We start from the raw sequence: 14893 nt of genomic DNA, 5'->3' as shown, positions 1-14893 counted from the left end.
GAAAAGATGATGGGGCAACTCAGTGACTGGGAGAACTGTGTGAGGTCCCAGGGTGCCTACTTTGAATAGGATTGAGGTGTCATTGTCCTATGTATAATATTTCTTATATCTCATATTTTCTTCAGTAAATGTCTTTTTGTCATAGCACATGGCTGGATACTTTCTGGACAGATCTCGTACAATGCACAATATTTGCAAAATAAAAATGAATTAGTTTTGCAGAAGAAGAAAAACTGCTCCTTTTACTAAAAATTGAGTTTTTATTTTATTTATTTATAATGTATGGGATTCTCTATATTATTATGATATTCAGAGAGGTCCTCAACAATAACCATACTGTTATTACAATAATGAGCTTTCTTGGGTCTCTTTTTGTCTAATCACTTTTATCATAAGCTGGTGGTTAGCACTTTATACAGTTGAATGAAAAAAGTCCTATCAGGTGCTCAAATAACGGTGGTCTGGCTGGTAATAGAGATTAGGGAAAATTAGTAGAATTATACTGGATACATAGGAAATCCTTTAGTCTTTAGGAAATCCTACAATTTTACTTCTTGCAGTCTGTTTTGATAAGAAGCAAGCAGCAGAGTTTTGAGGTTATGCTGTCTAATAAAGAGACTGAATTGGTGTTGCCCATTGCCACTGAATAAGGTTAGTTTCCATTTGCTTTAGCAATTAATTGAATGTGAGTCAAGATGGCATGATTCTCCCCACCACACCCCCTTTTTTAAAAATGTAGTACTCCAGCCATAGTTGCCTGACCGGAGGGCCCAGCCCGTTCATCCCCTCCATGGAGGAGATTCTGCAAACAGACATGTGGTGTTATCAATTTGCAGAGAGTTGCGTTAGAGGCTGTTGAGATTCAGAAGTGATCCACCCAGGAAGATTATTCTTGAATGAAATGGCAGCCAAACCCAAGAGTTGTATTTTGGTTTGGCTGACTTCCTTCTCAACATCTCTCAAGTACCAGGCACTAGTGCAGTTAACAAAAAAATTATAATAAAAGATTGACAGTGATAAGTACTATAGAAATAATAATAAAATGCTGGCTGTCCAAAAAGAGTAAAAATTGCTTCTAGCTTTGAAATAATTGAAGGTTTTATGGATATCAATGGCTTGACTTGGGGATATTTTAGCTTCTTTTTAATTTTCATGAATTCTGTTCAAGTGCATCCCATATAATTATGCTTCTTTAATGTAAATAGTGTTTTTGGTTAACAAATACAGATTTGAATCTGTTCTCTGTTTTCCTGCTCTTCTTAACTGTTTTGCCTTCCCCATCCACTGTGCTGTAGAAATTTGAGGGGTATCATTGAAATACCCCCGGAAATGCAGGACAGATTTGAAAATCATCTTCATGTTATAATATCTGTCCATTCTAATGATAAATGGAACCAGGCAATGTGTTCAATTGGCACCTTGATAGAATAAACATTGGAGAAAGCAACACAATGAAATGGTGATTCTCAAAATGTGTTTTCACAGAACCTTAATGAGCTAAGATACAGTTGTACCACTAAAGAATTATGATAGTCTTTTCAATATTATATGTACATTTATTCTCTCTTACACATAATGTTAATATAAAATTTTCTCAGTGACTCTTCCAGACATTTAAAACTAATCTAAGTTTAAATAAACTAGTTTAAAATGTAAAACAGGCATTTAAAACTTATAATTGCTTTTCTGTGTTGCAACCAATTGCAATCAATTTAGCACAACATAATGAATATTTAGTTCATTTCAGATTCTTATTTATTATATTATTTGGCACATATTTCCTGGCATTCCAAATAAAAAGCTACCTAGCTTTATTCCCTTCCTTAATAGATTTGAGAATCACTGCAGTAAAACAGTTTTGGGTATCACAATTAAAAGCAGAATGTATCCATAGCCTAAGGTGTTTAGAATATCTGGTACAGAATTTTCCAGAAAATCTTAGTAATTCTTGCTGGAACTCTCTTTAAAATGATTTTTATACTGATTTTTATTTTAAACCAAATTGAACACAATTTAGTCTTTTCTTAGTGACTGATGTTTATTATTACTGACCTATAAAATTACTAGAATTTTATATTTGTTGTAGAGCTTTCACATTTATGTAGGGCTTTCATAGACATTATCTCATCTGAAAGTCTCTGTACTCCACACCCCTTACTCTCCTCTGTCATTCACACTCTGATGAGGATTAGAAAACCGTCTCACCTGGTTTATAGAATTGGGTGTCAAATATGGCTTGAAGATTCCTGGTGAGTAAGAAGTGTGGCCTTTTTGATAGCTGTTTCCATGCTCGGAGGCTATTTGGCTTCCTTCAGGATTCTTGGCACTGTTTGGGTTGAGTGATGTAGCTGGAAGAGTTGACCTGACGAGAGGGGAATTCTGAAGCTGGGTTTCTAGCCTAGATCATTGTTTTACACATATCCCCTCTGAAATGCTGTCAGGGGCCTATGTGAAGACTTAATTAAAGCAACATAATACATGTTTAATATAATATGTTCAATGCTCTATTTAACATACTCTAAAAATTAACCCGTATTAAATTTTGGAAAATAGTTTGAGAAATACAATGAATATTTTGTATTTGGTTCATGGGATTAAAGAATGGTTAATGTGTAGGGCTTTGTATCATAGAGGGAAATTTATGAAATGCTATCTTGATATCATACACCAATTAAGTAGCATTAAAGATGGATTAAAAATAGTTACATCTGTTTAAAGAGTCTCTTAAGACCGTATGTAATCTTAGGTGTGACATTTCTAAAATTTTCAAAGTTATAATTTAAACGTTGTAAATTTCTGGCAGCATTATAAATAACATTGTACTTAGAGTGCCAAGAATTTTATTTTACACTTATTGGGTTGCATTCCTTCAAGTCACCCTATCATTGTTTGTAATAAGTGCATCCTGTGAAGTAAAACTGTGGGGCCTTGAGAGCAGGAGAGGTCAGTTATTTAATATTATGATGGGACAGTGCGTAGTCTTTGAACTTCCAAAAATGCTCATTGAATGAGTGAGTACCTAAATGAATATTTTAGTGGATAAAGGAGACTTCAACATTTAATTATTAATATTGATAATTTCTCCCCCTACTAAGTATGTATAAGCAGTTTTTCTAAAAGTCACTCCATTTTTAGTAGCTATTGAGGGAGAAAAATCAATAATGTGGTGAGAAGGGCAGCAGAAGAATCAAACTATAATGGTTCCATAGAGTCTAGGATCTGAAACATATGTGGTTCCGTAACTCCTTGTAAGACCCCTTCAGCCCCCATTAGTCTAATTAGACACTTGTGTGTCTAATTTCCTTGCCACAGTCTTCTTTCTTTGTGTCATCTTCATTGCAGTTACTTTTTACTTTGCTAAAACTCTCTTACGTAGCTACCCATGACAATCTACTCTGTTTCCCTCCCATCTTTATTGCCATTCCTGTTCAATATCCTGCTAACAAGTTTTATTTTCACTTGCCCATTTCTCACATTACTTTCTTCTGCCTTTCCCCCTAAAATATTAGGCACCTACTTTGAGCCAGTCATTGCACTGGGCCCTGGGAAATAGCACTAATACGTCAAAGTCCATGCTTGATGAAAATTGTGCTCCAAAGGGTGACAGGCAATCATCAAGGAGATGCCTCTAAGAAAAAAAAAAAAAAGCTGGAATAGAGAAAGAAGGGGAAGTTAATTCTTATAGGTGGGGTTAGTCCCAGGGGAATAAGGCCAACATGGCTGGTTCGGAAAGAGCAATTAGGAGAAGACAGAAAAATAGACAAGGCCTGGCCACGTAGGGCTTTGTAGACCACAGTCCAGAGTTCAGATTTTAGGAATTTCCTGTGTAGCAGGTTGAGGAAATACAAGTTCTCCATAGTCTCATTTCCCAGAACTGCCCTGCAGAGACTCTCCTCTGCGTGAATGGGGTACTGTCCTCAAGCATGTCTTGGGCTTTTGCACTTCAGATCCCACAGCCCTTTGGTGCATAGGACGACACTCCAAACAAGCCACCTGGCCAGGGCCAGGAAATCATTTTTAAGGAAGTAGCATTTAAGCTGAGACCTGCAGGGGTGGAAAAAAAATAAATAAACAACTCACTAAGGGAAATATGTCATGGCGGAAGAAGGGACTTCTAGACACACCAACAGCATTTCAAAGGCCTGAGTCTATAATGAACTTGAGAACATCCAAGGAGAACCAAAACTGAACGAAAGCCCCTAATTCTGGGGCACAGGGAGGAGGAGAGAATGGCGTTGCTCCCGGTTGGTAGGCAGGGCCAGGTGATGCAGGCCTTGATGGTTATGGCAGCAAGTATGGTTTTAAGTGCAGTAAGAAGCAATTAAAGTGATTTAGACAAAAGAGTGACATGATTTTGTTTGAAGTTGAGACTGCCATCTGTTCATCAAAATCCATTTGTCTTTTCTCCCTGGGCACACAGCCAGATTCCATTTCCTGGCTTGCTTTCCCGTTGGCTGTGTATCCTATCCATGGAAGTAAGTGGTGGTGGTGAATATCACGACTAAGGTTAGCTCATAAAAACCTCCCATGTGGGTTTCCTCCTGCTGTGTCCCCTTCTCACTGAACAAATTTGGGAGCTGGTAGTGAGTACCATCAGCCTGGACTCCCCCATGTCTGTGTGGAACGAAACCTCCTCCCAGCTTACGTAGAACTGCCCTGAACTTTTATGTGAGCAATAAAGAATTACCTGATGTTTAGAGCCATTCATACATGTTCTGTTCATTTGCTACCACATTCTACTTTATCTAAAATTAGTATAATATTTTGAAAAAACAATTTTGGCTGCTGTGTGGTGTGAAAATATGAGGCAGTATGTACAATAGTAGTAGCCAAAGTGAAGTCCTATTGTGATAGAGACTAGGGAGATTTCAGTTTAAGTAGATTTTAGATAATTTTGGATGTAGAATCAATAGCCCCTACTTATAATGTGCTATGTATAGTAAGACTAAGGTAAAAAATAAAAAAGCTTACTTAGTTTGACTCTCAACTGCTATACCACTCACTTTCTGGACCTTCCATTGAATACCTTTAGGCATCTATTTCATTTATTTGACTAGATTGTCCTCAACCGGTGGGCAAACAAACCATGTCTTGGAGAATTTTTTTATTTACCAGAGTGTCTAGTACAGTGCTTTTTAATTAGCTTTGTTTAAATTAATGAATAAAAGGGTAGGCTTTCGGATTTTCTGTCATGAAAGTATTGGAAGTCACATCACCCAGCCTTTGCCTTGCCAATGATATTGCCTCAACCTGGCTTAAATGTTCATTGCCTTCTAAGGGAGGGGTTTAGACATGTTAAATTTTGTTCTACCTATGGTCTAGTGGGGAAAGTAACATCATAGAACCTGGATATGGACAAATGTCTTTTAAAGGCATGTGGGCTAATCCTCACTGCCCTCCCTATCACTTTCAAGTGTCCCTGATAGCCATTGCTCATTGCTCAGAGTTGCTGAATGCTTCAGTGGCAACTATTTTTATCCAGAGCTAGGCACTCATCTGGGAGGATCATTATGATCAATGGAGAGGCTCAGGATGGGAGGCTGTTTCTGTAATCCAGATGAGTGATGGCGAAGTCTATACCTAAGAAAGTGGCTGTGGAAATGGAAGAATAGGAGAAAAATGTAAGAAACTACAAAACATGGTGACTGAAAGGATTTGGGACATAGAAGACTGAAATAAAGAAGAATATGGAAGCCTTCATGCTAATGAAGCTCAATTTATAAAATTAAGTCTGTGTATATCAACAGGACTGTGTTTCCAAGATAAAGCCAGTTAACGCTGCCTGACACCAACAGGTGGCATTAGTGATGAGACTAGACATATCAGCCTTGTATATGGCCCTTTTGTTAACTTATTATATGTTTACTATATTTGTGCTTAGTTTGGATATGTTTTATAAACACTATTAACCCATCCGTGCCTGAGAAAGGCAAAACTGGTGATGTTGAAATTACTGGTAAGAGAATATGTAAGAATATGACGCCAATAGATAAAATAAAAATTACATTTGAAAAATGTGAATCCAATGTTGGAAACTGTTATTTGTAAAGGATGTGAATCCATTGAGAGGAAAAGCAACTTTGAAGGGTAAAGATGCAATCAGACCATTTGTAAGAACACTGCATCGCACAGTACAGGAAAAAGTAATTGACCAGATGAGAAGACAACTCCAAATACTGGAGTTTGTGTTTGGAATATCAGTGTACTACTGAATGCCCACTAGTTCAATGTTCTTTCTAGTTAAGGTCAGAGGTTTCTTTAAGATGGAAAGGACTAAGTATGGTGAAAGGACACTGGTGACGTTTTCTTGCAAGACATGATCCCTAGGTTCAAGGTCATGTTTATATGTGCACACTGTCTGGGTGGGTATAGAACTGGCATCAGGAAGACACTGTAGCTGGTAAGAGTTCTATGTGAGGCTTATACAGGGGAGGGAGGGGACAGCGAGTATGTAGCTGGTGGCAGAAGTCTGAATGGAAAGGAAGTGATGGATTTTAATGCAACAGAAAAGCTAGAGTCTGAGGCATATTTACTGAAAATGAGCGCTATTTGGTAAGGTGTACCTACCTTTTGTTTCTGTGTTGCTTGGCACAATAGAGGTAGAGGCATTAGACCAACATGTATTAGAGTGGATGAGAACCTCCCCTCCTCCATCATGTTCCATAAAGGCCAGTGACTTGTAAAAACACGGAATAAGTTAAGGGCCTCAGAAGAAAAATATGACTAACTTCTTAATCTGATTTTTTTTGAAATAATTACGGTTCCCATACTCACGCTATTTCTTCAACTTTGTTTTCAAATAAATACACTGAAATTTAAGTTAACATGCATATTACTTTATGACCTTTAAAGTAGATAAATGAGCTGTAACTGTTTGACTATAATGTAGACTCGATGCTTAACAGAGAACAAATTTCAAACAAAACCATCATTTCTCTCCTGCTCCAGTACTACATATAGCCCTGGCATTTTCTAAATTAAAAAAAAAAAGATGAAACAGTCAGAAAAAGACACTAAATAGAGAGGTGGAGGGAATTGAATGAAAGAATAATCTTTCCAGTGTGAAAGAATGAAAACTTAGAAGGAAAACAAGATACACAAAATCATGAGGTTAGATTAAGATAAAACAAATATGATTTCTTCAAATAATAAAATTAGAAATTTGGAGCTTAAAAAGCTCCAAGTGAAGCTTAATGAAGCTTAAAAAGGCTATCTAAAGGCAGAAATACATTTATGTGCTGAGTGCACTATGGAATTTATTCATCTCATACCATAGTGGTATGGAAGGAAGATGTAAATTAGTTAAAAAAACAAAAGTACATTAACATGCATGGACAAAAGCTCCATAATGAGTTGTTGTGGGAAACTGGAGATGTTTCTGAGTTCACATGCTCCATAAGATTTCTTTTAGAGATAAAATACCAAGTAGAATATATAAATGCACTTCTTTTGCAGTCTGACAAAATGTATACTTTGTATGATTTTCTTATTCAAACCCTACGTAAAGGTATTTGTACCCTATGTAGTTCTTGTTCTACCTTAAATGAATTTTTTATTCCTGTCATGCATGAATTTATGCCTCCTATGAATTACTGATATCTCATAATACCTTAAACATTTAAAAGTTATAGCCAAAAGTAGAAAGAAAAAGCATTAGCTTTCAAAAATTATAATCTTAGCATTTAAATAAAAAGGTACTTATAAGGTAAAGATGATAGATATTTCTTTTAAAAATTAACACATTTTATTCTTTCTCTAGGCTGGCATGATAAAAAGTGATGATGATGAGTATTTCATTGAACCCTTGGAAAGAGGGAAACAGATGGAGGAAGAAAAAGGGAGGATTCACATTGTCTACAAGAGATCAGCAGTGGAACGGGCTCCCATAGACATGTCCAGAGACTTCTACTACAGAGGTGGGCACCCTTGACTAACTAGGCTTAATAATTAACCATACTTTTAAGATGCAATGAAAGCAATTCTCCCATCAATCAAGAGAATGTGATTGTCTTGTGCTCCTGTGCGTTGTGGAGGTAGCAAAAGAGGTTTATGCAGGGGTTGGCAAAGTAGTTTTACTGTTGTTCATGTGGAAAATAATACAATAATTAATAAATAATAATGCATGAATAAACTTTTGTGTACTCATAGCTGTAAACCTACCTTTCCCAACCTCAGTATTTATGAAACATGAAATATGGCTAGCCTTTTTAAAAATGCATATAGGAGTATATGTTACAGGCACTATTTTATTCCAGGGCATTATTGGATCCCCAATATGTTTGTTATTTATGATTTCTTTTAAAAGTTTCACATTAAAAATATAATTTCTCTAGCTTATATTTAAATTTGAAAATATTTGTGCTTTCTAGAGCTATCTAAATTATGCTTTATTAATATTATTTAAAAATGTTTAAAACAGATATTTTGGCATAGTAAAAAGTCGCATTTTTTTCTAAGACCAGTATGATAGGTATATTTGAAAATAAGTATGCTATTTTAATTGAAGGTCTATTTTCTAAAACTTTTTACATGTGGAGGAGACAATGAGTTGAATTTTATTTCAAAGTAGTTTGGACCGCTAAAGTCAAGTTCAATTACAACACATGGATATTTTCTATTTTTCTTTTAATGAAATATGAAAGTAACTTGGCATTAAAGAGATATTCTTGGGTATAAAATTGGGTGTAAAAGTTTCCTTTATAGAGAAGGAAGGAAAGTTGGGAATCTGTGTATTTTTTTTAAACCACATCTCAAGAAGTCTCCATTGAATTGCCAGGCCAATTTTCTGAATAAAGATAATGGAAATTTCCCTTTGGGAGATTTCAAGGATATAAATAATCTTAATTGAACAGTTATCTGTTTTCTGTATTAAAAGTTGTTACCTAGTTATTATTTTGATTTTCAAAGCCTCCAGCTTCCTTTAATATGTTATTCTCATGGACCCATTAAATTTAAAATAAATTTAAAATGAACGTGCGCTGAAAATTTTTTTTAAATTTCTGATTTGAAACAAAAGGTCTGTACTTATAGATGCAGTGCTGAGAAATGTGTGCCTGTCTTAGAAGGTCACTGTGATGTAAGAGAAAGAGAAAACACTGTAGTCAAAAAGGCAGGTGTAAGTAGTAGTTCTACAACATAAAGTTGTTCTGTTTACCTTAGCTTTATATCTTTCTGAATTTCTTCTCTGAATAGAGTTAAAATATATTGCAGAATTGTAATGAGTATTAGAAATGATATATGCAAATTGCTTAATGTACCTTCAACAATAACAGTGCTTAATGAATGCTGGATGTTGTTTTAATTATTAGTGTTATTTTGTGCAAAATATTTACATATTAGGAGTTTCGTAAAAGTTGAATAGTTAGACATTGCTTGTTTTCAAGTGAATACATTACTGTTAATTTTTACTTACATTTTCATGTTTTAAAAAATGTCATTTTAAATCAGAAGACTGGTCAAAGGGTAGATAGGAGGATACAGTGCTTTTTCTATAGTTTTGGTTGTTATGTATTAATCACATATATCTCTTTTGAGGCAGTGGTTAAATATCTTTTAGAAAAGCATAGCACACATGTTATGGAATCATATTAGAGGACTAGAGACCAGATTAGTCACTAAGGATGTCTCCCTGTTTGTTCCATCTGTCATACCTAGTTTCACATGGTTGTATCCTATTGCTCCATTTCAATCCCTGATGGTATCTATTTCTGCAAATATAAGCCCTGGTACTTTTCATTAGTCTCATATTTATAAGGAAGGAGAGAAGATTATTTTTTCTCAAAATAAGAAAATTATGAAAATAATATGTTTAATACCTATCGTCCTTTTCAATGCTAGAGAAAATAATTTAGTAATCACACTATATTAGTATAAAATAATTGAATGGGATTAAGGTAACTTAAGACATAAATTTTACTCCAATTTTTATGGTACCAAAATCAACATACCACAAAATTTATAATGTAGACAGTGAGACTATTTATTTTGAGTTTTTCACTCATGAATAGAGAAGATTGCCTCACAGTAGAAGTATTCCACAAATGAGAGCAGTACAGTTTGGAAAGATTCTCAGTCATCATGGGTAAAAGCAAAAGGGGTTCCTTTATTAACTCTCAGTGACCTTGAAACTTGATCCAAAATAGAACCATTCAGTTCTCTTAGAATGTTCTATGATAAACCCTAGAATGAGCTTAACAATTTTTGTTTTTCTTATTTATGAAGTTCTGACTGAACCAAGTGGCTAGTGATATCAGTTTAAATCCTGTTGAGAATCTTAAATTGTAACCATATATCAAATATTTTAGAAGTGTTAATCTCTTCCCAGAGTAAAAAGAGATTCAGATTCAGAACTTTACATGCACCATACTATAAATTTGTTTTATTTTTTAACTTCTAGGTGAGAGGATTAAGAGCCAAGCTATCACATGGACTAAATATTTTACAACTGAAAATTCGGAGTATATTTTTATACCTTATTCCATCATTTTAAAATGTAAAAGTAAACAGATTCTAGGAATAGAAAGGTATATTGATTTATAAGTGAAAACTATAGTATAATATAAAATAGTCCTTTTTCTGGATCCATTCACGGTGTTATTTTAGGAGACACATGAGATTTTTCCTTAAAAAGTTATGCAAAGAGGAAAAATACGTAAGATGAGACTTACTTAGAAAGAAAAGCATTTGAGGGCCCTGGTCTCCGTAAATTCCTCTGACCACAAGTCATCAGGATGGGTTTTGCCCTAAGCAAGGCTCTTCTGACCCTGCAGTTTCATCAGTAGGGCCCCTGTGATTAAATGCTCTGCATTTTGCTAGTTGTCGGAGTAATTGCCTGGCTACATTTCTTGCTTTGTCAGCTTAGCAAGAGAACTGCCATTCATTTAAGGTCTGTGGATTGTTGCAAATGTTCTAAATTAAAAACAGTTATGATCTGAAATAGGTCAGTAGGAGTGAGGTAGAGAGAAGGAGTCAGATTAGATTAAGATTGAAGGAAAATCGATGGGGCCATCTCTTGGAGTGTATATTAGGTTTGGAGAGAAAAAGCATGATCCAGGATGACTTGGACCTCTGCCCTGGAAGACTAGGGGCTTCTCCTTCCAGAATTTGGGTATTTAAAGTGAGAAATAGAAATAAGCTTGGTGGAGGATGGCAAGTCAGAATTAATTTGGACATACTGAGTTTGAAGATAAACTGTAATAGTGAGTGAAGAAATGCATAGTATATTGTTATAATCATGTCCCAGAGTCAATGCATGAGTGGCCTTATATACATGTTATGGTAGAGATGGGTAAAGGTTAGCTTTGGAGTCAGGTGAAAACTGTTGGCTTGTGGGTGCTTGGAATGTTTCAGCTTGCCTTCCATGCTTTCATTCTCAACTCTGTATCATCAAGAATCAGAAGGTGTACAATGCACAGAATTGGAAGCTCGTGAAAGATGTTTGCTACCTGTCATTACAGGGGAGGAGGACATTATGTCTTCATAAAAACTAGAACTAAAAATAAAACAAAAATTATGCTTCTTCTACACTCAAGAACCCTAAGCTGCTTCACTTTACTGAATGCAAACATCTGTTTCTATTCCTTTTTTTAAAAAACATTTATCTGGGTTTTAAATAAAAGTCACAGCCTTGAACCTGTTGAGACAATGTATTTTATGGTATGCTTCAACAACAACAGCAAAAGTCCGTCAACCATTCTCTTTCCTTGACTCTTAATAGGGAAGTTGTATTGTTTTTGAAATGTGGAAGAATACAAAGAACTGTTTAAACACACAATGAACTCAAAATCACAGATGCAGTGCTCTGCTTTAGAATTACTCTTTTAAAAATACTACCTAAAGCAGTTTTAAATTTAGTACTATACATATTCTCTTCCAGTGCAGAACTGGCAGGTATTTATAACATACAGCACTGTCAGTTTCTGACAGAAATACCACCCTTTTCATTAAACAACAACAAACGGCATGCATATGATAAACTTGTCTACTTCATCATGGAGGGAGAGTTGAATTTACTTCATTTTTCTGATTCCTGCTTTGTGGGTATGGAAATCACCTTTACTTTTGGCACCTTTAGGTTGGACAAAAGTTTTTTATATTTTATGGTTTTTGAATTTTTACTTGGTAACAACATGGATAGTAAACAATTACAGGGTCATAAAGTTTACCTCCACCATTAAATCAGTCATTAGTCTAAACTCAGATTAAAACAAGACAAAACAAAACAAAATATATCTCTGACCATCTCTTAAGAGAATATGTGCATTGTCATTAATAAGAAAGCTTGCTTTAGGCAGTCTGTGGTTTTTTTGGGGTGGGGTGGGGAGGGGTAGACTATATTGTATGACATCATGTGCTTTTAATATTTTTTATTTAATCCTTAGGCCCTTAGGCTTCTCCGTTCAAATTACAAACTGTTCATTCACCAGAAGCTTTGTGTTAAAGTAATTTTTGTAATTACTTCCTACCAGTGGGAAACGAGGACTAGAAAGCCTTTATCTCCTAGCTTCCTTTCAGAATTTTCATTTTCCTGCGTGAACCCAAGTGCCTGTGACACTGGTGTGGTTGTCATGGCGCTGTGAAGGGGTCTTTGTCCCAGGTGGGAAACATGTACAAGTCTGAAATGATTTGGGAGTTGCTCCTGGTTGCTGGGGAATGAAACTATGAAACAAGAACTAGAATAATGGGAAGACTATTCCTTATTTCAGTGATGCTAGGAACTTCCTAGGCATAGAGTCTTTCCTTGAATCTATAGACATGTCACTAGGTGCTATGTAACCCTTTGTAGTTGCAAATTCTCATGACCTGTGCTCTGATCAAAGAGAAACATTGATGGGCTTTGTAATAAATGTGTGTGTGCATCCTCTCTCACACACACACACATCAAACAAGAGAAATTAATTTTAGCAGATTTTTTAAATTAAATGAGGCATGGAACATAATGTCTAAATCATTGGGCTCTGTCAAGTAGCAACCATTCTTTTAGGTAGATATTAAATGATAACATTTTCACAATCTTGTAGTTTATAATCTGGGTCAGTCATTCATCAAGCTAGTATCCTTGGATTCATGTGGAAATGCCGATCATATTTATGAAATTTCTTTTCAGTTAGGTTTTCTACATTTAAGTATTTATAACAATTTTTACAAAAATGAAGGCCATGAAAGATTGAATTATTACATAAAGTAATTCAGAAGCAGAGCGATAGTTAAAGAGCTTTCAGATGTGAAACATAAGGATGACACTTTATTTCTTTTTATGAAAATGTCTTACTGATCCTATCCTATCCTTTCCTGAATAGGTCGAATAAGAAGAAGTTTTTTTATTCAATAAACTACATATTTTTTTCTAATAAGGAATTGAAATGGAAAGACAGAAACTGTATTGAGAATTCAGAGCTGGTGGATTACTTAGATATGTTTGGGAAATTCAAGTGCAATTGAAAACAGTTAATTTCTATTAAGGTAGAAAGCTAATTCAGATAATTTAGGCCAGATCTTGATTCTAAAATTAAATGATTGCCTACTCAGAAGTAACTACAGTTGGCCCTTGAATAACACAAGGATTAGGGGCACCAAACCCCCATGCAGTCAAAGATCTGAGTATAATTTTTGACTCCCTCCAAAACTTTAATAACAGTCTGCTCTTGATTGGAAGTTTTACTGATAATATAAACAGTTGATTAATACATATTTTATATGTTATATATCTTCTTTATTCTTACAATAAAGTAAGCTACATAAAAGAAAATGGTATTAAAATCATATGGAAGAGAAAATACATTTACAGTACTGTACATATTTATTTTAAAAAATCTGCATAAGTGGACCTGTGCAGTTCAAACCTGTGTTTGTTCAAGGGTCAACTATTTATCAGTTGACTCATGAGGGAGCAATTCGTACCAAGAATAAATTTTGTTAGTCATCAAAATGCATTTATTTTTTCTAAATATAAAATATATGCTATTATCAAAATATACTTTTAGTGTTTGGTTTTATTCATGTCAACTGCTTTTGCTTAGGAAGGATAGACACCATTTTAAGTAAAATATTAACTGCATTTTGACTGGGCTCATGCCAAATGTGCCTGCTTAAACATATTTTAAAGCCTATACTATTTTCTCTTCTTCATGTACAACTCATAAACTTTCATGTTAGTAAGTGGTAAGCATTTGTATAAGGAATCCAAATATTTCTGGAGGTTTAGTAATCTTTTGTTTTACAACTAACTAATGTGGTTGATGTTTTAAAGAAGAAAATTTGCTGTGAAGTATTGAATATTTTCTTTTCCTTACTGGCCCATCAGTTACTAACTTTAAGTGTAACATTTAGTTGTGATTAATGTTATTCACTCCTGATTGTCTTCATTTGGTATTGGGGTGGCCAAAAAGTTCATTTAGTTTTTTCTGTACAATGGGTCTAGTAGCGCTTAGTTGTCTTTAACTTCATTTGAAACAATTTTGTTAGATTGTATTATAACAGCCGTCATATCAGTGTACATTTAAAAGAACTTATCAAAATTGGTGAAGTTTTGTGCAGCCATTTTAATATTAAAAATGGAGGGAAATATGCAATATTTTGGCATACGCTTTTATTATTTCAAGAAAGGTAAAAACACACCTGAAACGCAATAAAAGATTTCTGCAATATCTGGAGAAGGTACTGTCCTCCATACACTGTTTTGACTGACTGAATGTGTCAAAAGTGGTTGGCAAAGTTTCTTGATGCTATTGACATTTTGGACAAATCATTCTTTGCTGTGGGGCTGTCTTCTGCATTGGAAGATGTTTAGCAGCTCCCCTACCGGTTAGAAGCCAATAGCAGGAGATAGCCGACTTACTCAAAATATACAAATCAATAGTTATTGGTGAAAATGAAAAATGTGTGTTTTATTTTA

The 14893-nt window shown here is 34.8% G+C and overlaps 1 protein-coding gene across 1 annotated transcript in view; it reads left to right on the top strand.

Annotated features, from left to right (window-relative positions):
• ADAMTS3 (ADAM metallopeptidase with thrombospondin type 1 motif 3) overlaps positions 1 to 14893 on the top strand; it is a 216543-nt gene that overhangs the window by 99970 nt on the left and 101680 nt on the right. Inside the window, exon 4 of the mRNA XM_054591487.1 lies at positions 7760 to 7916. Coding sequence (XP_054447462.1) covers positions 7760 to 7916 — 157 coding nt within the window. The remainder of the gene's footprint in view (positions 1 to 7759; positions 7917 to 14893) is intronic.

Source organism: Pteronotus mesoamericanus, unplaced genomic scaffold (assembly GCF_021234165.1).
Source record: "Pteronotus mesoamericanus isolate MK-2021 breed Mesoamerican mustached bat unplaced genomic scaffold, CSHL_Meso_final contig_130, whole genome shotgun sequence".
In the NCBI taxonomy this organism is placed as follows: domain Eukaryota; kingdom Metazoa; phylum Chordata; class Mammalia; order Chiroptera; family Mormoopidae; genus Pteronotus; species Pteronotus mesoamericanus.
This window is presented reverse-complemented; position numbering and strand designations above follow the sequence as displayed.